Source organism: Numenius arquata, chromosome Z (genome assembly GCF_964106895.1).
Source record: "Numenius arquata chromosome Z, bNumArq3.hap1.1, whole genome shotgun sequence".
In the NCBI taxonomy this organism is placed as follows: Eukaryota; Metazoa; Chordata; class Aves; order Charadriiformes; family Scolopacidae; genus Numenius; species Numenius arquata.
In genome coordinates, this window is record NC_133616.1 from 60,647,829 (window position 1) to 60,674,250 (window position 26,422).

General features: G+C 42.1%; 2 protein-coding genes across 2 annotated transcripts in view; one reads left to right on the forward strand and one right to left on the reverse strand.

Annotated features, from left to right (window-relative positions):
* GIN1 (gypsy retrotransposon integrase 1) lies at window positions 1-12,537 on the reverse strand. Its single transcript, XM_074166709.1, has 8 exons — window positions 12,294-12,537; window positions 8,875-9,020; window positions 7,789-7,982; window positions 5,842-6,147; window positions 4,980-5,168; window positions 4,716-4,883; window positions 3,956-4,244; window positions 1-918 (listed from the first exon to the last, which is right to left on the reverse strand). Exons 2-8 carry the CDS (start codon window positions 9,011-9,013, stop codon window positions 620-622), a joined length of 1,584 nt encoding a protein of 527 aa, XP_074022810.1. The 5' UTR covers window positions 9,014-9,020; window positions 12,294-12,537; the 3' UTR covers window positions 1-619.
* A 315-nt stretch (window positions 12,538-12,852) lies between these two features.
* The window catches only part of PPIP5K2 (diphosphoinositol pentakisphosphate kinase 2), a 51,830-nt gene continuing 38,260 nt past the window's right edge, over window positions 12,853-26,422 (forward strand). Inside the window, exons 1-2 of the mRNA XM_074166196.1 lie at window positions 12,853-12,900; window positions 24,832-25,233. Coding sequence (XP_074022297.1) covers window positions 25,090-25,233 — 144 coding nt within the window. The 5' untranslated portion in view covers window positions 12,853-12,900; window positions 24,832-25,089. The remainder of the gene's footprint in view (window positions 12,901-24,831; window positions 25,234-26,422) is intronic.

A 26,422-nucleotide genomic window follows, 5' to 3' on the forward strand; every position in this document is an offset into this window, starting at 1 on the left:
GACTAGAAATTAAAAGCTTTATCAGTCAGTTTGCAGCTTCTCAGAAAGAATAGGAAACTTTTGTAACAGCAAAAGGAGGGCATGAGCTTCTTTGGAGGCAAAATTCACATCAAGTTGCTCAGATTATATTCATCCCACAGTATCTCTGCACATTAGGAATGAGTCATCTAAGGATTAATGTAAAGGTCATTGCAGTGACACGATGCATTGTGTCCTGAGAGGATAATAGTATGGTACAGCCACACTGTGGTTATACTGGCAAAATCTGTAATTCAAATGCATGATGAGAACATGTGCTTTTACTAGGTTGTGCCTGTACTTTTGGTCACTGAGCAAGTGCTTCTCAACACCCACATAAACTAACCACTGGACAGCTACAATGTTCTTAAAGTCATACAGTAGTAGAACATGTGCTTTTACTAGGCTGTACATACGTTTTTGGTAATGGAGCAAATCCTTCTTAATACCCATACAATCTAACCAGCAGTACCTGCAGTACTCTTATATTCATAACAGAGTAAAGTAGATTTGACTAAGGAATTCAGAGCTATTATATTTTCTTCAGTCTGCCACAAAACTTCCAAGCTGTTTGGCAATGAACTGTGATATGACACTGTGCTTAAGTATCCTCTATCTTGGTCTGAAGCGTCCAACAAGGTGAAGGCCATTGCTCCAGCTTTGCAGTGTTTGATTCAATGTGGTGATCTTCTGTCAGCTCAGACTCAGGTTTACCATCTGCTGATTCTTGGTCTTTGCAGGCCGTGGGTGGCATTTGTACAGCAGATATGACATCGCTTGTGTAGGCATTTATTTCTCCTTCAGCAACAGAGTCTTGTTGGCTTGGATTATGGGATCTTTCAGATAAGGCAATATAGTCATGGTCAACAATTACTGCACCTTGTAAAAAGTAATGGTTATCTGCAAAAGAAAAGTAGCCATTAAGATCCTTTAAGCCATACTTAACATGTTAGTTAGGTGCTAACTTACTTTTCAAAACAATTTCCATAAGAGGACAACAATGTTTGAGTGACAGCAGTCTAAGAATGTGACTTTCCTAATTCCACCAAGCATCAAATGTTTGACTGCATCTCATTACAACCATAAAATAATGCTTGCAGCAACGCTCCACATTAAAAGTTGTTCTTTGCTAGGCCAATGACTACCTTGATATCTGCCATAGTCACCTACTGAACCAATACCTTAAATAATTGGACATACGGATTCTTCCATTTTGTGCATATAGACAGGTGGCTACTCAAGCTCTTGCTGGGAAATCCTAATGCACAACAGGCTTCTTGAAGATGTACAAAAAGAAACAAACCAGTTCTTTAGAATTTAAAGACAACAATGGTGATTGATATTGTATAGTACTATTGAGGCTTTCTTCTATCCAATATATGGTTAGAGTGTTTGACTATTTCCAAATGTGTTCAAATAAAATTAAAACAGTCTGACCACACAAATTAGAAGTGTAATTGACAACATGGTGCAATACTTTTGTTTTGGGAGGTGAGTTTAGGGCTTCTCTTCTTGCTCACACAGGGATCTTAGTATGAAATTAAGTGTTCTGTTAAATCAGAAGAGCCATTCAACAGATAACTATCTCTATACAGTGGTCTACAAATTCCGTCGCGAGATGTAGGTCCAAAGAAGCACCTTTGTAGGAGCTACTGTGGAGGTGAAACTGCACTTTTCTGGCCATATTTCTCAACAGATGTGTTCTAAATCTGCCTATTTGAACTTTAAAGTCATTTGAGCACTGGACCCAGAGGCAGTCTCTTGAGTTTAATATTTAAACCAAACTACATTCATGTTTGAGGAAAACAAAACATGGCTTCAGACATGTAAAAGTATGTATGCATAAGGAGTCCTGGAACCTCTGGCTGTCTGTAAAGACACCCAGGTAGCAAGCAACCCAGGTACATCCCAACTGTGAACCTGTGATGACCGTACAAGGGCTCTATCAATGCACTACTCAGGATTTATTTTTAGACCAGGAGTGTTACAAAAGGTTATGAAAAAACACCTTGCTTCTGATTGCCCATTCTTACCTGCAAAAGATTTTTTTCCTCACATGAAAAATGAACACTCCCGTTTTCAGGAATTGCCTTTCCTCTTTAAAACTCCCAAACTCACACATCTAAAGCATTATACACACAAGACACACTCCAGATTTTTGGAGCAACATAAGCAAAACACTTAATAACATTTACAAAGTTGGTAGGCAAGGCCACAAATAGCCTCACCTAAGATGTACTTTTTTTGCAGTGTTCTCTGTGATTTATTTCAGAGACAACACTGCAAATGCTTTGTTCCCACTTACACCACAGTAGTAGGAATAATAAATAAGTTGCAGACAAAAGAAGTCCACTCCTGCTAATAAAGAGAAGTCCTTTGTTACAAAGATACACGTGTTTCTTTACAGATGAAGATGTCATTCACTATGTCATTCACTGCCTGGTTTCACTGCTCTTATCCAACTGAAATAATACCCTTTGTTGATTGCTGTTAGGCTGTTTGATAAAGGCAGCCAATTATTTTTGCAAAGCCTGGTTCACCCCTCTACAAAATGTAAGTATGTATGAATATTGGTGTATAATTTTAAGACTTGTAAGTATTCATAACCCATTGAATTTTTTGCCTGTGTGAGGCAACTAATCTTTAGTCGCTTTCTGGGAAAGGGAAGAAACTCTGTGTTCACATACTGCTTCTCAGTATATTTAGTGGTAAACATATTAGGCTTTGATCCTACAAAGACAACCACCTTTAACTTCTTATACTGTGGCACAATGTACCAAAGTCATTGTAATAGCTGGAAATTATCTGCATGCTTGACATGCACGTGACTTCTTCCTTACGGATCAGTAATTTAATGAGGAACTGGAAGCCTCAGAGTGATCATCCAACAGCAAAAGCGGTGTCCTGGAGACGTGACGTGAAATCGGTATCTTGGTTATGAAATCTGTAACTGACGACTGGCATAAATATCAGCTTCTCACATGAAATTCCAGAATTAGTTTCAGCTTTGCAAATCCCTCAGCTTTAAGAGGTGATGGAAGAAATTACCATCTCAATGCAGTTTATCCATTTTCAAGAACCAAATCTTAACCACACATGCCAACAAGGTGGGAATTGTTCTACTATTCAAGAACCCTGAACCAAAAAGCAGCTTGTTCTATGGCAGAAGCATTCTAAACACTGTGTTCATTTTCCTCAAAATGCCTGCAGTGACTCAAGAGACAGCATCAGCAGAAAAGAAACAGCTGCCGCTATTTGATTAACACAGCATCATTGCAAAAGGACAGACTGAATGTGTAAGAGCAAGCGTGGTGGTTGATTACCCAAGTCTTTCGGAATTTCTAGCATTCCTAATGCAGAGCGTGACAATATTATTTGCTCTGGTAAAAGAAACACATTTACTTCTTCAGTAGCACAATTTAAAATAAACTCAGATTATTTAACCAGTTCTCTGATACAGTCTTCCTATTTTAAGGCTTTTGGAGGACGCTCTTTTGTTGTTAAAGGAAAAAGTCTAAATATGTACCATCTGCACTAGTCAGACTAAGCAAAAAAAATGCTCTGTGAAAACAGTTCAGCCTTATACTTCTAGCATGTTTTCACTAGCCAGCATCAACAGGGCCAAACCACAGATTAGAAGCAACTCTAATGGGAGCTATTTTTAAGCAGACTTTAAACATGATTCATTAGCTCTGTTCCATGCTCCGCATAGGTTTGAAGCTGCTCACACTCACTGTTCTTCTTACTAAAAAGTACAATTATTACATTATTACCTAGCATTAGTTTAATTCACACTGGTGAGTGAATGATGCTTGTTCACTCTGATAACCTAAACTAACACCAAGAGATGACAGGAAAGTTAAAAAATAACTTAAAAAAACCCCACAGAAAACCAAAATTATAGATAAATAAAATACACACATGGATATATACACACCTTTTTCGCTGGATCTTCTTATGTATGGCTTGAGGTGAGACATCTTGATGGGTCTTTTCAACCTGGATCCTGTGGCATCTCTTAATATTGCACAGCCATTATCTGTGATATAATCTATAATACAAGGACCAACCCATTCTGACTGGAAACGACCATCTTTCCACCAATTTTTTCTTTGCCTGAGGACTTCATGACCAACTTTAAGTCGAAGGGTATTTAACTGCTTTGACTTCCTTTTGACAGTGATTTTGTTTCTGATTTTTTGTTCATCTAAAGTGTTCTTCTCCACCTGCAGAAAGATACATATGAATTACATTTTCTTTTTCCAAAAGTAATCATGTATTTTCATAACATTGGTTAATAATGCATATGCATAACATTAAGTGGTTTTTGATGAGTGTAATTCATAATATGTAGGGCTGGAGAATTCTGAAGAAATTGATATCTTCATAAATCAATAGTCCATCAGCAATGGTTTTCAGCTTCCATGGGTATATGGCCCTCTAAGTCAGATATGAATCTCTCAGCAACAGGTCTCTTCCAAGTTTACTCCCCCAAAATACCTGAGAATTGTTAACACTGGGATCTAGAAATCACAGGCAAAAGAAAAAAAACCCAAACAAACAAACTAAAAACACCCCACTCAAAACCCCATATTGCTTTAAAAGGTTAGTTATACTTTACACTTCAAGCCTTTCCACCTTTTTTTTTTTTTTTTTCAGTCTTCTTACTAGTAAAATTTGAATACATAAACATTTACCTGGCAATCTGAGGTTTTCTCTTCTTCCAGTGCTTCACTGGCTTTTTTAGTTGTTTCAAATATTTTGGCAAACATACTGTATTCTCCTTCCACACATATATTCATTGGCTCAACAACATGGGGGTTACGATTAAACATTTGGAAATATGGGGTATTTTGATCTGGCTCCTATTTAAATGGGGAGCAAAAAGCAAGCAAATTTAGCATACAGCTTTGTAGATATTTTGGGAAACTTCAGTCAAAAGGTGAAGAACCTTCACATACCAAATTTGTCAAATTGAAAGCATAGGCAATAGCAGACAAATGGTCATCCCAGTCATTTGGATGGTCAGTGCAGTATTTGTTAAGAAAAGCTTTAATTGTCTTGCATGTTCTTTCATTTCCATCATCTGTCTGAGGATAAGACAATACAATTTGTTTCATTCCAAAGAGTGCAAACAGTTCTTCATTTATCTTCAAAAGAAAAAGAAAAAACACAGTTACTGAAGGTTTCCCTCTTCCGTATGACAGTTCAAGTAAACAAACTCAGTTTTCCATCTCTTTTGCTGCTGCAATGGTGACTGAGCAAAAGTCTAATATATGTATTCCCACCAAACAGTCCAGGGTTAAGCGTGAGAGCTAAAGGAATCAGCATGGCTTAGGAGGCAGTAATTGATGGCTTCTAAACACATTTCTGCCACTAACTCAATATGTCATTTCCTCCATGTCATAGTCTCATGATTTCATCATTTCTAAGAGGATCAAAGTGTGAAAAGTTCTTCATAATCACTATAGACCAGTGTCAAAAATATCCTTAGCTGTCTTATTGGGACAATATGGATGAACGAAATATAGCATGTTGGGAGTGTGGAAGTTCAACTGAGTGACAAAACCTGCACTATGACTGTCAGGAAATCATTTTGCTTTGCTCTTTATCCAAATAATAAAACCCTGGGAAACACTGCATAATGTTACAAATTGCAATTAATTGGTTTGCCATTTTCTGTATGTGCTAACTTCTTTTTTAAATTAAAGAAAAAATACTTACAGTATTTTTCAAGAACGGTCTAAAATTCAGATTTAATACAGGATAAAATGTATTTTTTTCTTGGAGAAGAAAAAAAAAACCAGCCATGTGAATATTTACCTGATAAACCAGCTCCTTCCCTTGATCAATAGGCATTTTTTGAGGTGGCCCATATAAGAAAAACACATTTATGATTGCCTTAGCAATTTCAGCTGCTGAAGTGTCATGCAGCGGCAAGATAACAGTCCATCTTGTAAACAAATCTGTCATCATTACGATGTACTTGTGGCTTCTGTTGGTAATATTAAAAGGTCCCATTAGGTCTATAGTGACTGCTGCCCATGGCTCCTCAGCTTTGATAGGATGTGTTTTGGGTGCAGTGGTGGTTGTATTCTTTGCCACTTGACAATGCTGGCAAGCATACACCTAGTGCAAACATCAAGGAAGATGCTATCAATAAAAAGCGATGGTGAAGGTTTAAGACAATCAAGCAGGATTGTAAGTCTCCACTATTCCTCTGTTAGTCAGGTCAGTCCAGGCAATGCAAAACAAATTAATATTTTATCTCTCTTATCATTTTTTACCCTTAGACTTTTCAGCCCCAGCATAAAACCAAAACAAAATCAAATAACAGTGAAGGCCAGGAGGAGGACATGCCAACCGCATCCTGGGCTGCGCCAAAAGAAGCGTGGCCAGCAGGTCGCAGGAGGTGATTCTACCCCTCTACTCTGCACTTTGAGACCCCACCTGGAGTACTTTGTCCAGCTCTGGAGTCCTCAACATAGAAAGGACATGGACCTGTTGGAACGGGTCCAGCGAAGGGCCACAAAGATGATCAGAGGGATAGAGCACCTCCCCTATGAAGACAGGCTGAGAGAGCTGGGGTTGTTCAGCCTGGAGAAGAGACGGCTCTGGGGAGACCTTACAGCAGCCTTCCAATATCTGAAGGGAGCCTACAGGAGAGCTGGAGAGGGGCTCTTTGTCAGGAAGTGTAGTGACAGGACAAGGGGTAATGGTTTTAAACTGAAAGAGGGTAGATTTAGATTGGATACCAGAAAGAAATTCTTTACTGTGAGGGCGGTGAGGCAATGGAACAGGTTGCCCAGGGAAGCTGTGGATGCCCCATCCCTGGAGGTGTTTAAGGCCAGGCTGGGTGGGGCTTTAAGCAACCTCATCTAGTGGGAGGGGTCCCTGCCCATGGCAGGGGGGTTGGAACTAGACGATCTTTAAGGTCCCTTCCAACTCTAACCATTCTATGATTCTATGTGCATGAATTCATAGCTGAACTTTGGCCTTTGTGAAGGCACTCTGCTCTTTCAAGTCCACAGCATAGATTTTAATAGCCTTTACCATCTGTAAATACTAAAGGAATCATGAAGCAGCCAGGATCAAAAGAAAGTCCCAATCATTCCCCTTTTGGTTCCACTGTGTAGAAAAACATTGGTAGCATACATAATGTGCTATGCATAACATGGAACAGTAGTTCATGTTACAGTTTTGCACAAACCCATATTCAGGTGATGCAGCAAGCTGACAGCAACAGTAATTTGGCCATAAAGGACATTTACATACAGTTTCCTCAAGGATCACATTCTGCCTAGGGATCGTGTCCATGTGTCTTTGGGTGAAGAAGGAGGAACTTTCCCAAGCAGTGATTTGTTTAACTACTTTCTGAACACACCTAATTGTAAGGCTGAGGCACCATTTTCATATTCTTACCTGTCAGCAGCCACTCTAGCCACATATCCCTGGGACAGTACACTGCATCCTAACAAAGATACGTAAGAGTCCTTGCAAGAGAAATCCCTCTCAAAGACCAGACGTGCCCTGCGAACTTACAGGCAGCATGACTCCCCACCACTGAGTAACCTACAGCAATATGTAAGCCACGTGGCCAGTCGTAAAAGAAAAAAGGGAACGCTCTGCTTTGCCAAAACGACGATTTGCAGTTTGACTGTAAGCTTACATTTTCTCCTCATGAAGCAGTGCAGGTGCTTGCTGTATCAGTCACAAGATTACAAAGTGTTTGTAACATTAACACAATATCCTGTAGCTATGAGACCATACCCACTGCTTGACGTCATTTGTTACAGAGGTCCAGTAGTAATGAGATTCCACTAAAGTCAGTGTCCTTGATATGCCATGATGAGTGCCAGCAGCATTTTCATGACATTTCTCAAGCACCTTTTTCTTCTCTTCATCTGAAACAATTACCAGGCGCATTTGTTTTCTGTCTTTTCCAACATAGAACAATTTATTTTCTGAAAGAAGAAAAGTACCAGCAAATTATATGCAAGTGCTTTGTCTTTTGTTTAGTTTACTAAACCACTGGGCATGATTCAGTACAGAATTTATTAAATCAGCTTCATTTCACTTCTGTGTAATGTCGCTTTTTGTTTACAAATACTTTCATTATTTCCTCCAAAGAGCCAACTGGTCGCCTGTATTTATTAATCTGGACATGAGGGATATGAGGGCAAGTCAGAATGCAAACAATGTTCCCACAGGAAGTCTGACTGAAACACAAGCTGATGCGGGGGGTGGGAAGGGGAGGTAGGACACATTATGAGACTTATCGTCTGCCTGCCAGCAACCCGACATTGCTATTCGCAGCTTTAACTCCTCCCTGCCTTCTCTCTACACAGACTGGGCAGGTCTGATGGGACTGAGGGAGCACAGCAGGCTACAGAGGCTCATGTACCTCCTCGCAGGGATGCAGTAAAGCTGGGAAGGGCCGGGAGGCTCTAAGGTGACAGATGGCAAAGCCATCTTTGCACTTCTGCCCAGCCACCCACAGCGTCCTCCAGACCTGACCAAGCGTTCCTTGTCTGCTGCTGCAGATCAGAATCTCCCCTTTCTGAAGTCCTTTGAACTATGGATTGCAATGGCAATCTATTTCTGCAGTATTTAGAACAAGGTTTGGCTTTTAGATAGATGTATAAATCCCTCCTGGAAAGGACTAAAGCAGATTGAGTTTCCATTTCTGTAAACATCCTGTTATACATTAACATGGGTAAAGCAGAGTGTTTGTTTCATAGGGACAAATTACAATCACATCCGGCTGCAGAGCAAGACATCACTTTCTTTTTTTGTATCAGCAAATCTTCACCTAAAAAAAACTATTTTCAGCGTAGTTTAAGACACTCTTTTTACCTTTGAAAACAAATTTTTTGGCTGCTCTCCTGATTCCACTTCTTTCGCTTGATAATGTTGTGGGATGATACTCCCCCGTTCGCTTGTAGTATGCGATCTGCTTCAGGTGGAGCCCACCATTTTTTCCACTGCGGACCATTGCTAACCTGAACAAATGCACAGTATTTGTTAGACAGAGCAACTGTCAGAGGAGCACATCTTCAGTTTTTACTGTTTTCTTTGTATTTCAGAAGCACCCTGATAACTTGGCATCTAAGAGGATGTTGCACCATCCACTGCACTGCTCTTGATACCCCCACGCTATCAACTTCAGCAATACGGAACACTGCTTGACACACTAATTTTGTTCTGTGTAAAGTTGGTTTTGTCAACCGATATTTTAAAACTTCCGAACAATGGGGACTTCTACTATATCCATTGGACAGGGGGAAAAATGAGACCAGTGAGAAAAAAAATACTCTTCTCATTCTGATAGCTCTCAAATGCAGGTGTGCTGGAGATTAGACCTGTCCAGAGAGCCACCCTAGTTGGAAAAAACCCACATAGACAAATAGGGAAAAAAAAACAAACCTCCCCAGAGAGAAACTGACAGAAATCTATTTTGTACATTAATTCATCTGACATTTAGATTCTGAAGTCCCAAACCAGACTCCGCATGTAAGGTAACAATTCATTCCCTGACATGGGCTGACTTCCCTGATCACATTAATAAACTAAAATGTCATTAGCAAAATGCGTCATTGGTAGAGGAAAAGTGCGTCTAGCAAGAATAGCAACAAAACAATTAGGAATTAATGACAAGCAGAAACATTTACGGGCAAAAATATTCATGTAGGCTTCATATGATTTCGGTGTTGGTGGGGTTTTTTTTTCCAAGTCTGCTCCAGCAGCAATTAAGATGTTGATGGAATGGCAGTTTGATCCTGCTCTAATTCACGTCTACAAGAGCAGGATCAGGCTTGGGGTCTGCCATGTCGTAATTTCTTAATGAATGCTGGTTATCCACAGCATTAAGCAAATTTCTTCCATATCCTGCCAGTGTCTCAAGACTAGACAAAGTGACAACATAGCCTGCTAAAAAGAGTAATCAGTTTGTCTGCCATATCTGCTCAGTAGCATATAATTATGGGGAAGTGACAGCATCCAGTTACTCTGGAATCCACGTTATCTTATTGAACGACAATGCTATTTGAAAGCCAAATGTGTAAGTCAGATGTTAAGTTTTCACCTTATCTTTATTTTCTACTTATCTTTACTATACTGAGGGTGTGAAGAGGGTAAAGAGCTCTAAAGAGTAATTATGCCTGCTTTTATTTACTCTGTTCCTCCCAGAAAATAAAATGCTGTATGATATTTATAGAATATCATATTCTACATATACAGCTGGGCTAAACGTTGCTGTGTTATCAGCGTTAAATGCATGCCAGGAACTTCACATTCAAATAGCAACAAGACCTTTGCCCCACTGAATACTTAATTTTGCACAACCTAGAGCTGGCTTTCAAAACCAGTCAAGTCTCTTGTCATACAGCATTAGTGTTTTAAAGTAAAATCCTCCTACCTGAGAGAACTAGCGCAGATAAAACTTTTCACCACTACAATCCTGACAGCAAGGAAAGAGGGTGTTTCAGAACAGGGAAGGAGTGGAGCGAGAATAAAGTACTGTTTCTAGTCATCTTGGCTGGCATAGCAGTTTTGTGTAAGTTTGCATGTGATACCACAAGCCAAAGCAACCCACTGAGTTGGTAAATTGGCTAACTAATAGCCAAAAGGAAGGTCAGGCTACTATAACAAAATTCACGTTTCTGTTGTTTTAAAGAAGTCTACTAACTAGCATTTCTGACAGTAAAAGCATACTGGTGAAGAGCAATTAATATATCCTGTCTGCCAGGGACATGCATTCATGCTTCACTGAGAGCTCTCCCAAAGGCCTTCCTGCAATTATCCAAGCATGGCTGGAAAGTCAATACTAGCCAGGTATGATTTATCACTTAGCCACTGGGATGATGGACTGTTTTGGCTTGACACAGACTTCCACACACAACAAGAAAAGATGTTCCAGAACAATCTTTATTCTTCCAGTACTTTTTGCTCATGAAACTGTTGCCTGAAATAATGGATATTCTCCATGTAGTACATGGTTACCAATTCTAACAAAATGAAGTTGCACAGCAATAAGATACATCTTAGCAGGACCACAGCTTATACTTCAGCTAAACAGAAATTACATCCTTATTTCTGCAATGGCAGTTTCTACTATAAAGGTCTGGAAGAACGAACATAAGCCAGTGAAGAAAGAATGCATTACGTAATATCCATATACATTTAATGTGTTTAGAAGGATACTGATCCAGCAAACTCTTAAGTGCTTCAATAGTCTGCTGGATTGCTGCCTAAGAGGACAATGAGATTCCTTCCCGAATATTTCCTTTCCTATGTCCCTACTCGTTTTTTTCCCCAATACCTAATTTATTTTGTTTGGCCTGATCTTAAAAAAAAAACCAACCAAAACCAAAAAACAAAACTGAAAATAACAAGTTATAAAACCTTCTGGGTTTATTACTTGGAATAAACCATACTACTTCGGATAATTCATATGCTATTTTTCTCATAATGTATCTGGCAGTCTGTAACAATCAAACTATTTTCCAATCAGTAATCAATTCTTAATACCTTTGAAACTGGAAAAGAATACACTGCTTTATAGTCAAGGAAAGCATTTCAACAAAGAGAATGAAACTCTGATACATCCAGGGCTCTTTTTGTTTTAGCCAGAACACTCATACCTGCAAACACTTAACACTTTTTAATGCTCATTTTTACCACATGTAATCACAGTCCTAACTACAAAACTGTTTTCTTTTTTCAGTCCAGCTTTTGAGTACTTCCCCTACCTCCATCTACAGTTCCTATCAGAAACAGGAATTTCCCATACAGCCTTGAACACATCTTTTCTAACCAAAGCACTTCCAGGAACCTGTAAATGAGATGGACATACCCACCTACACCCTTCCCTGGCTTTTTCAAGCCTGAGCCATTTTTGACCAAGAACCCTGACGTTTCAGAACACCTCTATTTCTTAGGTATCTCCGCCTTCAGTCTCGACACCACCTAACAGGCCATTGGCACCATTAGGCCACACACAGGCCTCGGTCAGGATGGAAGCCACACTGCAGATGACAACGGCGCCACCTCGGAGGCACCGGCAACTAAATTAAACACTGCCCTAATCCCTGACTCCCACCTCGCAAGCGCCCTGTCATCGTTCACTGGGACCGCCACATGGGGACAGGAGAGGGGAGCAGGCCTGACCCCACAGAGGGCCGGGCCGGGGGCCAGCGGGGCCGGGGGCCAACGGGGCCGAGGGTAGGCACGCTAAGCCCAGGACACCTCGTGGGCCGCGGCAGCACCAGCCGTACCTCCCCGAAGCCTTTCCTCCGGGGAAGGCGGCCCGCCCGCCCGGCCGGCCTCAGCATCCTCCGCTGCGGCGCCGCCGCCCCAAGGCCGCGCCCAAGCCCCGTTCCCGCCCGCCGCCAAGACTACAGCTCCCAGCATGCAACGCGCCGGCGGCCACCAGCCGGCAGCAACGCCCGTGCCCGCGCAGGGCATGCTGGGAGTAGTAGTCCAGCCTCGCCGCTCCCGGGCGCGGCAAGCCTCACGCATGCGCGAAGAGACGCCGACGCGATCTTTTTCCCTCCCCCACCTCGCCGCCGCTGCTCCCCACCCCCTCCTCTCGGCTCCGCGGTCCGGGCACGCCGCGCACCGGAGAGCCGCCGGCCACGCACCTGCTCCAGCAGAGGTATCGGCGCGACTGGTCCCGGGGCTGCGGACCACTGCCCTAACCCACCCCCCTTTTTCCTAGCCGCCTGACCGCAACGGCGGCCCTTACGCCCCGAGACTTATGTGGCGCCCCCGGAAGTGGCGGGAGGGCGGGGAGGGGCGGGGCGGCCCGCACGGCGGCGGCGGCGCCTCCTCGATGGGACGCGGGAGCGCGGGCGGCGCCAGGCGCGGAGGCGCCAGGCGCAGGTGAGGCGATTTCTCGTCGGTTGCTGCTCAGGGTTCCCCCCTCCTTCCCCGCCGTCGTCACGGGGGGGATGCGGATGGGGCTGACCCCACCGGCCGCGCCCCGCTTTTGAGCGGTGGATGTCGGTGGGGCGGGTCGCCCCCTCGGGCTGCGGCCTGGGGACGGGCGGCGGCTGCCGTGTCGCTCCCCCCGCCCCCGCCACCGCCTGAGGAGCCGGCGCTCGTTCCCGCCCCGCGCGGCGTCTCCCCCGGCTGGGGGGCTCTCTCGCCGGGGCTCCCCCTGGGTGTGTCGGCGGGGCCGGGGTCGGCCGCGGGGGAAGGGCGGCAGCCGGGGTGCCTGCGGCGGGCGTGGGGGTGGCCGGCTCCGCGGCCGTGAGGAGCGGAGCCGGGTGGGGGGACAGCTTGCCGCCGTAGGGGGCGTCGCTCCGGCCCCGGTACCTGGTGGCGGGAAGGGCAAAAGCCTTCTAGTCCGCTTTTGTCCTTCGCTCAGGGCTAAAACGCGCCGTTCAGTCAGCTGCAGCCAGCGGTGAGACGCGGTGAGGCACGGCCATTAGGCACGTCGAGCTTTTTGCCTCGTTTTGTGGTTTATTCTGTTCTGGGAAGCGCAGCGTGCTGTGCCGCACGAAGGAGGGCATGGGGTGCAAGGCAGCACCCTAAAGGGAGGGTGATAGGGCATCTCTTAAATCACTGGATTCGGAGCAGTCTGTTAACATCCCAAAAAATGGATTATAGATGCTGTGTAAAATCAGTTGGGGCAGGGGAGATTGCTGACTACGTGTCAATCAAGCCAGGAAAGAAGAGCAGCAGCAGCCCCAGAGCTGAGAATCAGTTACACATAGTAGCCAGAAAATAACCTGTCAGGGGCTGAGATGAGAGAGATGTATAGATAGGGTGGCCTGTGCAACACTTCTCTTTGTTCTAGTGGTGTTTTCCTGAACCTGGGGACTTTACTGAATATCACTAAGCTTTGAATATGCTCAGGTTTCAGCACTTTTATTGTTGCCCCGTAGAAGTTGATTTTTGTAGTTGGCCACTCTTCCTCACACAAGCAGGAAGCAGGGGCAGATCGGTATCACAACCACAGTGAAATAAGTGGTTTCCTTTCTGATCCAAACCACTTCTATCTGGTGCCCTAAGCTGAAAAGCTGCTCTTTACACTTGTTTGTTTTAGTATTTTTGCATTATGTTGCATCTTTTTTTCTAAGTGTTGTTTCCCCTCATCTATTTAAGCTGCTCCATTTCCATCTTTTCTGCATCAATTCTACTCTGCTAGTAAGCCAAACTTTTCCTTTTGGCCTGGGCTATCAAAGTTCCTGTAGAATCTGCCTTTGCTTTGTGCATGATTGCAAATGGTGAGAGGCAGCTAAACCTATCGCTTTCAACAAGTTTTGATTCAACGAATAGTAAGGGTATTCTTGCTATGTTGAACTGGTCTTTGGCATAAACGTTTGACTTATATAAAATGCCTCTTTTATGGTTCAATATGTGAGAAATACAAATTTTTATACTGGTTGGCTTGTCTTGGTTGTCTGATTCTTTTCTGTGGAAGGGTTTCATCCTCCTGGCAGTTGTAGTTGGAACAGATCACGCCTCCAGAGGCTGAGCCTACTGAACTTTGGTACAGAATTTTTTGCAAAAACTGTCACATCTTTGCAAAAACTTTCGCATCTCTACAGAGTTGAAGTAGTAAGTTGTGAGAATATGGAGAAGCTGTTTTGACATCTTTGAGTGGGATATCTAAAAGTTCAGAAGCCAGGCTTTCGTGAAACATTCAAGCTTGTGACAAATACAAATGTTTTTATGTGATGTGTTTGACAAGGTTTGATTTAGAAAGGAACTTGAAGGTTAATGAATGTGAAGGTTATCTGTTCTGTGGCTGTGCAGGAGATACTTGTAACACATGCCAGATGTCAGTTTCTAGTAGTGTTTGCCAGTTTAAAAAAATACTGCCTTTTTATCTTGAAGGGAAGACAGTGATATTTACCAGACAGATTTTTCTAGACTTTTAAGGCTGTTCTGACGCTTCTGTTGAAGGATGCTAATGGTTCATTTTGCAATTTATACTCTGTGGTGGCTAAAGAGTTGAAAGATGCCCTGTGATAATGCAGTCTTTGGGGCTAAAACTCAGTTTTAGCTCATGTCATTACATGTGCTGAAAAGTTACTTTTTCCGCCGATACCTCGCCAGCAGAAATGTAAGTTCTACAAGCAAAGAATTTTGTATGGGAAAGATGCATTGAAAAGTTATTTCACTTTAAGCTGGGTAATTCTAAATTACTGGAAATATTTTGCTTAACTAACTGTATAATTACTAGGAAGGAAAGCAAACATGGGAAAATCAGCCAAAGTAATTACTGTTTGAAAACTATAACAGTTGTGCTTTAAGACTAGAAATATCATTCATCAACAACCTAAAAGGCATGTCTTTCCTCGCTGCAAAGCTAGCTTCTTAGCAGAATCCTGGTTCACATGCCACAGTACAACTCTTTAAGTTTTTAGTCCCCTAGGCTAAGCTACTATAATATGGAGGGTCAGAAAAATCTTAGTTTTCAGCACAAACATTTAGGTGGCACAGTTGTTGGAAAATAATTCCAGTCCCCGTGAGAAGACTTAGGTGACTACTAGTTGGCTAGCCTAGCTACACAGCATTTCAGGAAATGTAAGTGCACCTGTAAGCAGCACTGATGAGAGAGTTGTTTCAGTAGGAAATGCCACTAAGGTGGGTATTTCTGGGTTCCTGTTGGTTGGGAGCGTAGGTGTCTCACTGGTTAAGATTTTGCACATTAGGTACCTGCCTTCTGCTTGGAATCGAGAGCAGCAAGCCCTCTCCTGTAAGAGGAAACCCAGTGGCCACCTTTAAAGAAAACTAGTGGTGCGTGGGGAAAGGGAAATTGGATTATGATAGCCAAATGGTTAGAACAGTTGAATGGGTGTCCCGGTTTGAAGTAAAACTGAACCAATTTTCTGTTCTGTAACTTTACATCCTAGCTAGGCCTCCTCTAACTCTCTGAAATTAACGGCATATTGTGGAGAAAACTGCTCGTTCTCAGAATGATAAGACCAATGTTTGTGCTCCATGCCAAGGAATGGTATGCAGGGAGGTTCTTGCTTATACTTATTGCCATAACAACCAAGGTCAGCCAATTTCGTTATTTGCCCCCTTAGAGGGTCGGAAACGGAAAAAACGTAGAGGGGACACATCAGTGGGGAGGAGTGGACAGGACAGGTGACCCAAACCTGACCAACTGGGCTATTCCATCCCATCTGCCCCATGCTCAGTATAAAAGCTGAGGGATCAAAGGGTCAGCCCCCTTCCTGCGATGGCCGACGTCCAGAGAGGACTCTGTTCATCTGCCTTTGATCCCGATCCGTGTGTTCCTGGCTCCAGAGCTGGAATCCAGTTCCCATTCATCACTGAGTCCAGTCTGGGACTTCCCAGTGCCTGCCGGTGACGTGACTGTCATCCTGGGAGCCTGATACGGTTTTGTATATATTGTATCTATTTCATTATTTTCTTCTTTATTTTTATTTTAATATTAATTCTTCATTAAAGTAGTTTAGTTCATTCTAAACTTCTGAATCTCCTTTATCTCTTTCTCTTCCTCTCTCCTCTTTTTTGGGGGGGGAGAAGGGGGGGGAAGGGCCATCTGTCGGTCCGGTTTTGGTAAATTCGGCCGAAACCACGACAATGGGACAGGACAAATACTGTTTCTGTTACCTCAGATCTCGGTGGTTTCAAGTCCCTGTTTTCTGTTCATCAGAAAAATGTCCTAACCACCAAGCTGAAAGAGTGTGGGTAAAAGCACCTGTACGTATACTTTATTGCTGAAGATGGAGTGCAGGGAACACTGCAATAGGTTTTTTTGCCCAGGAAATACATTTGGAGCAATGTGATGGATTGACCTTGGCTGGCCACCAGGTGTCTACCAAGCCAGTCTATCACACCTCTTCCATTAATGGGGCAGGGGGAGAAAAGATGACAAAAAGCTCGTCAGTTGAGATAAGGACAAGGAGATCACTCACCGACTACTGTCACAAGCAAAACAGACTCTATTTCAGAAAGTTAATTTGATTTAATGCCAGTTAAACAGACTAGGATAAGGAGAAATAAGAAAAAAACCTATCTACGAACACCTTTCCCCCACCCTTCCTGTCTTCCCAGACCCGACTTCACTCCCAACTCTTCCACCTCGCCCCCTGCAGCCAGCGCAGGGGCATGGGGACCGTGGTGGGTGCGTAATCCATTGTCTCTGCCACTCCTTTCTCCTCACACTCTTCCCCTGCTCCGGGGTGGATTCCCTCCCGTGGGAGACAGTCCCTCATGAACTGCTCCAACGTGGGTCCTTTACGCAGGCTGCAGTTTAGACTAGACCAGCCTGGAATGTTTCAGTCGGAATAGGCCTATGATGGTCCAACTGCCTGACCTCCTCTGGGCTGACCAAAAGTTAAAGCGTCTTATTAAGGGTGTTGTCCAAACGCTTCTTAAACACTGACAGGCTTGGGGTATTGACTGCCTCTTTTAGGAAGCCTGTTCCAGTGTTGGACTTCCCTGTCGGTAAAGAAATGTTTCCTAATATCAAGTCTTAATTTCACCTGAGGCCACTTTGAACTAGTTCCATGCGTCGTATCGCTGGATCCCAGGCAGAAGAGATGAGCACCTCCCCCTCCACTACCCAGGTCACAAGAACGGGAATTTTGCATCATACCGTTCGTTACAAGTGAACTGCTCCAGCACGGGTCTCCCATGGGGTCATGGGTCCTGCTCCTGCAGGGGGTCTTCACCACTGGCTACAGCTCCTACCAGGGTCTCCACTGTGGGCTCTCTGCAGGCCTCAGCTTCCTTCAGGGCACATCTGCCTGCTCCGGTGTGGGGTCAGCCACTCTGCAGCCCATGGAGATCTGTTCCACTGTGGACCTCAGTGGGCTGCAGCGGGACAACCTGCTTCACCATGATCTTCTCCATGGGCTGCGGGGTAATCTCTGATGCCTGGAGCACCTCCTCCCTCTCCTTTTTTCACTGACCTTGGTGTCTGCAGGGTTGTTTCTCTAATGTTTTATCACTACTCTTAGCTCAGCTGCTGTGCAGTGATTTTACCCTTTTTAAAATATATCGTGGCAGAGGCACCACCAGCATCACTGATGGGCTCAGCTTTGGGCAGCAGCAGGAGCTGGGTGAAGCTGGCTCTATCCAACATGGGGGCAGCTTCTGGTGTCTGCTCACAGAAGCCTGCAGCCTCCCTGCTACCAAAGCCTTGCCATGTAAACTGAATACAAGCACTTACCTGGCAAGGAAGACTCACAGCTCCTCTTCGTTTTTCAGAATGTTTCTTCAGGTCTCAGTAGAGCGAAACTGAAGGGTGAATAGTCTCTTTTGGAATGGGAGCTGCTATAATTTTTCTGGTAGAGTAATGCATAAAGTATGAGATAGTAATGCTTTAGGAACACCGTAAAAAATATTTGCAGTGTTTCTGCAAACAGAAAGAGATTAGCATGTTCACAGTTGTCATTTAGAATAGATTATGGCTCTTCATCTGACAGTCCGAGAGCTGTGCTTGGCTTGTAGGTACAACCAAGTGGCTGGCTAAAAGCAACAAAGCCTACTCTTCGTCTTCTCTTTTGGGAGGTACTTGTCACATCATCACTTCCTGACAGATTTTGGAGACTGCCCTACCCCATTGCCTGTAATGGAGGAGATTGGGACTGGCAGGTGGAGGTAGTAGTGGTGACACATTGGACTGCACGTCTAGATTGGGACAAAAAGGCATAGGGCTCTTGGTGTGGGGAGAGGAAGGTAGTACAGGTGTGGCTGTCCCTGTGCCGGAGTGCAGTGGGGCAAGTTGTGGTGCAGTCCTGGGAGGGTCTGGGAGGAGGGTGAGTGGGTTGCAGCCTCCTGGTTGGAGCAGATGAAGTCAGCTGCTTTTGAATGGAGTAGAGGGAGAGAGAAGGGCTGTTTTTATTTTACTGACTGCCTGTGTGGGTACCTGCCACGTTTTGCCCATGCCACGCTGTCTGCCATTGGAGAGGAGGGGGAATGTGCAGTGGTCTGCCCTGCTGCCTTCTGATACTTTGCAGATTACCTGTCTTGATTGAGGGTTGTGGGGTGGGGGGGAGGCAGAACAGATTAAATCTTGCATTTGGTTTCGTGTGAAACTACTTAGAGAATGAAAAAGAAACTTTGGAAAAGCTTGGTTTGATGTGTAGATTACTTATGATGGGGGAAGATGTTAGAGTGTTGTGAAATCTTAGAGCCTGATTTTAGTTTAATCAAGATCGTAGCAGGTGACTTGGTTCCTGTAATGCTGTGTAGTGTAGTCTTTATAATTGCATCTTTTTCCTTTGCTACACTTTTTATCCTATTTCTTGTCTGTTCTGTTTTAACAGCAGTAAAATTCCTTGCCTCATGTTACTGAGCATAGTTGAGTTACGGAAGGTGGTGATAAACTTCTTAAGGCTGTTGTTAAAGTTTGGATTTGATGGGTGGAGCTAAAGGCTTTTTCTCAGTTTCATGTTTCTTAATCAGCCTATTATACCACTGGACCTCGTAAATTCCAGTAATTATTGGAAACCTTTATATCACTTTGTATTTTTTGTGATTATTGTTTCATTTGGTTTGGTTTTCGCTTGGCTTTTGTTGTTTTGCAAAAAGTATTATTGGTCTAAAACTGTAATATATTCTTTGTGGCTGAGGGATATTGGCATAGAGCTGCTCTGCATCTCTTCTTAGATTTAGTCCATCCCAGTAATGGGCTGACAGCTGCTACTCGCCACCTCACAGGATGTGTGGTAGAACAGAACGACGTCTGTGTGTAAATCTTAATGTTTTGTATTACTGACTTAGTGACACAGTAGACATTGAATATTTAGATTGGAGAGCATATGTGTCTTTTGCTGTGTAAATCACAGCAATAAACAAATCGTGTATGGTTTGCTCACAGTGTTGTCTTTGGCAGCTTCTGTGTCTTGATGTCCTTTCCCACTTTTTTTGTCTTCTGCCTGTCCTGCCTCCTTTCTCTTCCCGTGAGAGCTGAAGGAAATGCTCTTCTTGAGCACGGGCCTTGTTAGTAATTCCAGAGTCTCACATTTAAATCTGAAGTATTAATAAGTTTCTTTGACTCACCTGTAGAAAGCTGTTACACATCCACACAGAGCACTCAGGATCACAGTCGCTGCTGTCAGGTCTCTGAGTTCAGACTCTGATGGTTCTTTCTTCTTCCCGTCTCCCCTCTGCTTCTCCCTTGACCCCTCCCCACACTTTCTGCTCCGCCAGCAGCCCAACAAACTGGCTGTCTTTGGTGGTGTGTTACACCAAAAATCACGTTGCAGAACCGCAATTCTAGAACAGGTAAAATGCCCCAGCCGGAGTGAGGCAAATATTTTTGCTGTGAAATGTTCTGTTAATGGTGTAGCGGTTCTAGCAGGAAGATGTTGAAAGCTTTTTGTCATCTCACCAAGACTGCCTGAGAAATTGCTATTAAAATCATTTGAGTTTTAACTGCTTAATTGGAGGAAGCTGGTAACGGAAGCGGTTTGAATAAGCCTCCAGTGGTAAGAACTGAAACTTTTAACAGGAGCAATGCGGAGCGAGGGTGCAAGGGAGTGGGCTTTTTTATTGTTATGTATGTATATGTACAGAGTCATGTAACAAATGAGCACCACTGACGCATCTTGTACAGTTAGCAGTTTGTTAAATTTCACAGTGTAAGTGTCACAAAGTGTTTTATGGTTACTTTGTTATAATGGCATTTCCAAAAGTTGTTTCCCTGAGTGGTTCCTGATTGTGAAATGTTTTGTAGCTATTTAATGTATGATGTGTTCGTTTTTTTCTTGAGACAACAGATGAGAAGCATTTTTACTCTAGTTTTGTTCCATTAGTTTCCATTAGAGTGCAGTAGAGGCAGCGTGTATTTGTTCTTCTAATAGCTGTAGCAACACAGAAGAAAACCTGGTGAAACGCTTCTGTTTATATAGGAGTTGTATATGTTTTTATTAGTATTTGGAGCAAGGGTGTTAAAACTTTGAGTCCATTTGACATGGCTGTTGAGACCACTGCTGCAATGTTGAGCTGATTTGTTGCTGACAGTTACTGGAATGCTAATCTTAACAGTCTAAGTAAATATGGGGAACAGCAGGGCTGGATTCCTGAGCTGCTGAAAAATGTGTAACGGGTACAGGAAAACTGTGGGAATATCTGTTAATGCTTGGTGAGCACTACATTTTGGCTTATTCTTTTAGAATATGCTTGTGGAAGTGTAGAAACGTTCTACTAGAAAAAAAGCCTGTAGTGAATACTGGACTTGGAGTGCTGAGCAGGCTACCAAAATCTGTGATTCAAACACAGGCCTATTTGTACATTAATGTTAAGTTTGTCTATGTGTCATTTTATATATTTAGAATGTTGTTTTGTATACCTTCCACTAGTAAGTAGCAATAGTATCAGTTAAATTTAAGGATTTTTACCTTGCAGTGCACTATTTTAGTGCAATCTAACTTCTGAGGGAAAAATTGAGATCAGTTCATTTTAAGATGAGAATGTAAAATTACCAGATTCGACATTTTCTTTACTTTTTTTTTTTTCCTTTTTTTCACCTTTTTTTTTGGCCAAGATGTGTCATATGGTACTTACGAGTAGGAAGCTTTAGGACAGGTGGAATGAAGAGGCCATACATTTGATTGGAAGTCCTTTTAAGAAACAACACTGTTAGTTAAATTGTTGTTTTTTTTTTTTCAAAATTAGTGGAGTTTTTTTTTATTTATGAGCTGTAAAAGCCTTGTGTAACAGCTGAGGTTTGAAGGAAACATAATCTAATTAATTTTAGCTGGAAAGGTTGTTGCATGGTAGGAGATAGTTGCGTGGATATTCTTGATGCTATCTCTTTAGAAATGGGTCAGTGTCTGTTCCAGCACAAAGTTTGGGTTTTGTCATGCTTACATTGCAGCCTTCCACGGTTGAGGCATGCATGTAATCTTCTGATCTTCATTGTCTAATGAGGCTTGTGCTCTTGCACCAAGTACGAGAGGATCTAACATCGAGCATCTTAGCCCCTATATTGCTGCTGCTGCTGCTCACTTCTTGGTACAGAAAAATAGTACTGGGAAGACTCTTCCCTGTTCCAGGGGCAGCAAGATGGAATTCTGCATAGGGTACAGTGTGTTAAAAGTTTCTCCTATCAGCACTGATAGTACTTCTGGAGTGGGAAGGCAGCTCCACCTTCTTGCTCTGCCATTTATTGTTTCTCCTTGGTGTACAACCTGAGAACCACGTTTTTATCCAAGTATGGTCCTACTGCATTTTTGACATCAGATAACTGTAGATGTTTTCAGGAGACTTTTTTTTTAAGCCATTCACTGTAGTTGCAGTCACTTACTCGCATATTTCTCTTTCCATGTCTCTTTTTCTTGGACTCTTTTTATTTCACACACCACAAGAAAGAAGGGAATTCTTCAATTTTTTTAGTAGCCAAAGCATTCAGAGGGAAAGAATTTTAATTGCCACCTCTGAAAGTATTTATTCTAAAAAATAAATAATTTATTCATTATATCCTGATTCAAATTTATGCTAATGACAGTAGCTTACAGCATCTGCTGGCTGGGAGATAAGCTGGTAACCATCAGCAGTCAGAATGCCAATTTATATGCAATTCAGTGTGTTCCTGCAGTAGTTCACAAGCCTGAAAATTGTCAGTATCTTTCCTTGATTCTGTGTCTGTGCCCTTATTTTTACATGCTGACTGAAAACTCTGGGGCCCGGTGGGAATAGCGTAGAGTGGCAATGTAGTAATTCATCCACCTTCAGACAGGTGAACAACGTAGTAAGTCTTGCAGAAAATAATCTGTTAACTCCAAGTAGTCTACGTGACTGTTCAAAGTCTGTTTTCCACAAGTGAAGCTCCTCTTGACAGGTCTACTTGTCCATGAGTAACGCCAGCACTCTCTAGATTCTTGAGTTAGGAAGGCAGGAAAACACAAAGTTTCAGATAGGTTTGTTGGGGAATTAAGCTTGTCAGGCTATATCTTTGTGTCATTTGTAGACAAATATGTTGTGCTTTCCCTTCAGTTTTTATTTGTGTGGTTTCTGCTTGCTTTGAGAAGTAATCCCTTTGGGTTAGAGAGACTTAGGTAGTGCCAGAGATCCTCATGAAATAACTAGTTATTAATTGCACACAAACGTCACAACTTCTGCTGCTCTCACAAAGTGCTACAGGAATAGGTAGGGGAAAGAGAGCTTAAAAAACCTCTTTTTTTTGACCTCCTGCTTATCTGCTTCAAGTGGTTGCTTTTCCTTCTTTATGAGAAACGCTTAGGTTATGAAAAACTGTTAAGACACTTGTTTCCAATTTATGGAGTTGGGATAGTGGGAGGGGAAGCTGATGCAGGAGGAACTGTTAAACTTCATTTTCAGGCTTTAGCAGCTTTTGGGAGCCTTTTTTGTTTTTAATACCATTTCAAAATTCTGCGTTAGTTGCCAGTGTATGTTGGCAATAACCTCTGCATTTCTGAAGTTTGGTAGAAATGAGATTTGGAAAGGTTGCTCTCTTCATTCTTTCATAAACAGGATTGATTTGTCTCAATACCTGATTTCTAACTCTCCTGAGAGCAAGATGAATTAGGTTTTTGAAATTTTCATTTTGTTCTTGTTGCTTGAAGGACAAATGGCTACGGTTTCACATTCTAAGGGAAAGTAATTTTTCATTAGCGGATTTGAAGGAGAGCAGATACATAAGAAATAAGTTTAAGAAATGAACGTTTTTAGTCCCCTGCTGTCGCTCCAGCATCCTTTCGTGTCTGCTGATTGGACTTCAGCTTCTGAAACAGCTGTATTGTTTACCCATGCTTAACCTATTGCTCCCAGACATAGGACAGATTCTTCCTGGGTAACTTTTGCTCTGTTTACCATCCTTTTTCACGGGAAGCTGAATGGTTGATCACCATTGGGAATTTACTATTGCTTCATTTTGTTCATGGAACAGCCAAAGTTGTTTTGACAGATATTTAAAGACAAATTCAGTTCTGCTGAGACATCGTTTTTGAATGGCACTTACGTAATGATCTGACTAATAAACAACCTGAAGTGTTTGATCAGATGAGCTTCTAAACAACTAACTGCTTATTCATTTTCTAAGTAGTAAGAATGGTATAAAGCCATGCAGAACTTGCAGCAGCAACAGTTACCTAGTTAAAACAACAGATGACTGAGCTCTGAGTCTCTGTTTCTGTATACAAGTTATTTGGCCAAGATTTTATTTTCACACGACTGGTTAAAAGGGTCCAGTGTGTGTTCACTTCACTGGTACGTTAGTGCTTAGAAGTACTTTTGACAGACGGCAGTGCTAATGTACATTGTAAATATTAATTTTTAGTGTAAATATAAAGCAGTGCTGCTTCAGAAATATATCAGCAAACAAGGCTGGCACATATGCTGAAGATTCACTTGATTTTTGCAAGAATAGTTGACTATTTAAGAATAGTCCTAGTGTGGAGGCTTTATAGTTCTCATTAGCATTTTTGTCTGTTTGCCATTGCCATTTGATTAGGAAACTTTGGGGAAAAAACAGCTGATGACAGCAATGGTGAGAGAAATGTCACAGATATGGGAGAACATTTTTGATTGTTTATTTTTCATATAAAAGATATACTCTGCACTTTGACCTTCTTAAGGTGGAAATAAAATCCGTGTGTCAGTTTTTACTTCTGTGAGTTTTGTTGCCTATTTTTAAAATGTCTGTATCAGTAGTTTGAAAATATCTTGAAATTATCCCCCCTGTTCTAAACATCTGAAAGTGTAGACTATGTGTAGTGTGCACGCTTTTATTTCTGATGCTTTGCTCAGAGGTCTGTAAATGTCCAAATACTTTTTCTAAATGAGGATGGTCTATTTTTATATGCCTTTATCAAATGTGTTTTTTCTCTTTATTGTTTGTTTTGGAATTTCTTTTAGGTTAAAAAGTTGTCAGATCATCTCAGGGAAGCAGTAGCCTATCGCGAGTTTCTTGGAACAGCAGCTCAAACCAATAATGAGCAGATGATACCAGTTAAACAGTGTCTGGCAGACAACGTCAGCACAGTGGCAACACTGCACAAGCAATATCAAAGAGCAGGGGACTTTCGTGTTCCCGAGTCAGTGGGAAACATGCCCAGTATCTCAACTGCCAAAGTGGCTGCCGTTTCTACATAGATCTCTATAGATCTTGTAACCATGTCTGTTAGTGCAACAGAGAATGATCCTCCTAGATTCTTTGTGGGTGGAGAAGATGGAGAAGAATTGTTGGATGCAGCCAGATCTACGGATTACGAACACTTCTATGACCATGGGGAAGAAGAGGAGGAAGAGTATGACTCTGTATGTACTGTAGGGGCATGTGTGTACTATTCTGTATGTTCTTTAGTATTATTGTACTTTGAAATGGCATTAGGTCACAGAAGTCTAATACTGAAATGATGTTCTGAATTGGGGAAATTGTTCATATTAAGGTAATGATGTCAGTTATGTTTGGAAATGCAGCACACTTGAAAAGTACGTATACCTTGAACTTTGAAGTAGGTGTGCTTGACCTTAATACAGTTTCAGCACAGCTGAGGTTAATGTGCCAGCTTTTCAGACTTGATTTATGTTCTAGGTATAACTTGATGACGTAACTCTTCATTTTATTTATTTGGATAATTAGTAGTAAAAAATTATTGAGAATTTTTCTTTTGTGCAAGTTGTCAACTGCTGTGGAGCTAATTTTTGATTTTTCAGTTTGAACACACTCAACGTCTTTTTTTCATCTTACCATTGTTTTCATTAAGGTTTGACATGTTTTAATTCTTCTTCCTTGTCTTGGTGTATATAAAGTGCATGCTAAATTAATCTTAAGTTATACCTTAGTTTGTTATCCTTGCAGAGTGTTCTGAATTGTATTTTAGCACTGTGCTTACAAATTTTTAGTTTGTTTAAGACAAACTTAATTTTATTATGCATGAGTCATGTTATTTTTAAACTGCATTTTGTTCTTCTTTTACTCTATAACATTTTACTTTAGGGAATAGTCAGATTAAATTTTCACTGATTGCAAGCATGTCTGAAAAATATAAATGCAAGGAAATGTTAATAAAAAACTATGATTAAAAGTAACTTGGAAATGCAGAGAAGTGGTGCAAAAGTAGCAGCTCATACAGCTCAATTCAGTCTGTGTATGCTAGCAAGGGAAGGTAATTGTGTATGTTTTAAAAGAAAAGTAAGTTGGAATAAAGGATGGTTCTGAGTTGGTTTTTTTTTCGTTTGTTTCTTTTTAAACAGAGGAGTAGGTTGGCTGTTGCGCTTAGGAATACCACTAGGGAAATAAATTTTTAAAGGCTTATAGCATGAAAGAAAATACAGAATATACAGAAGAAAAGTGAAACTGTCTATGCACAAAATAACTCAGAAATCCCAATTTGCTTACAGTATTAGGTAATAAGATGAGAAGCCTTGTCACTACTAAGTAGGTGTAGAAAAATTAAATAGTTTAAAAATAAATTGCTAGTTAATTTCGGAGTAAGCCATACAT

Excerpts from the sequence above, each read along its gene's own strand:
- GIN1 (XM_074166709.1), bottom strand. The coding sequence starts at position 9,013 with ATGGTCCGCAGTGGAAAAAATGGTGGGCTCCACCTGAAGCAGATCGCA. Across the intron at positions 6,148-7,788 it reads CAAATGACGTCAAGCAGTGG|GTGTATGCTTGCCAGCATTG; the intron begins GTATGGTCTCAT and ends TGTTTGCACTAG. Across the intron at positions 5,169-5,841 it reads GGAAGGAGCTGGTTTATCAG|ATAAATGAAGAACTGTTTGC; the intron begins GTAAATATTCAC and ends TTTCTTTTGAAG.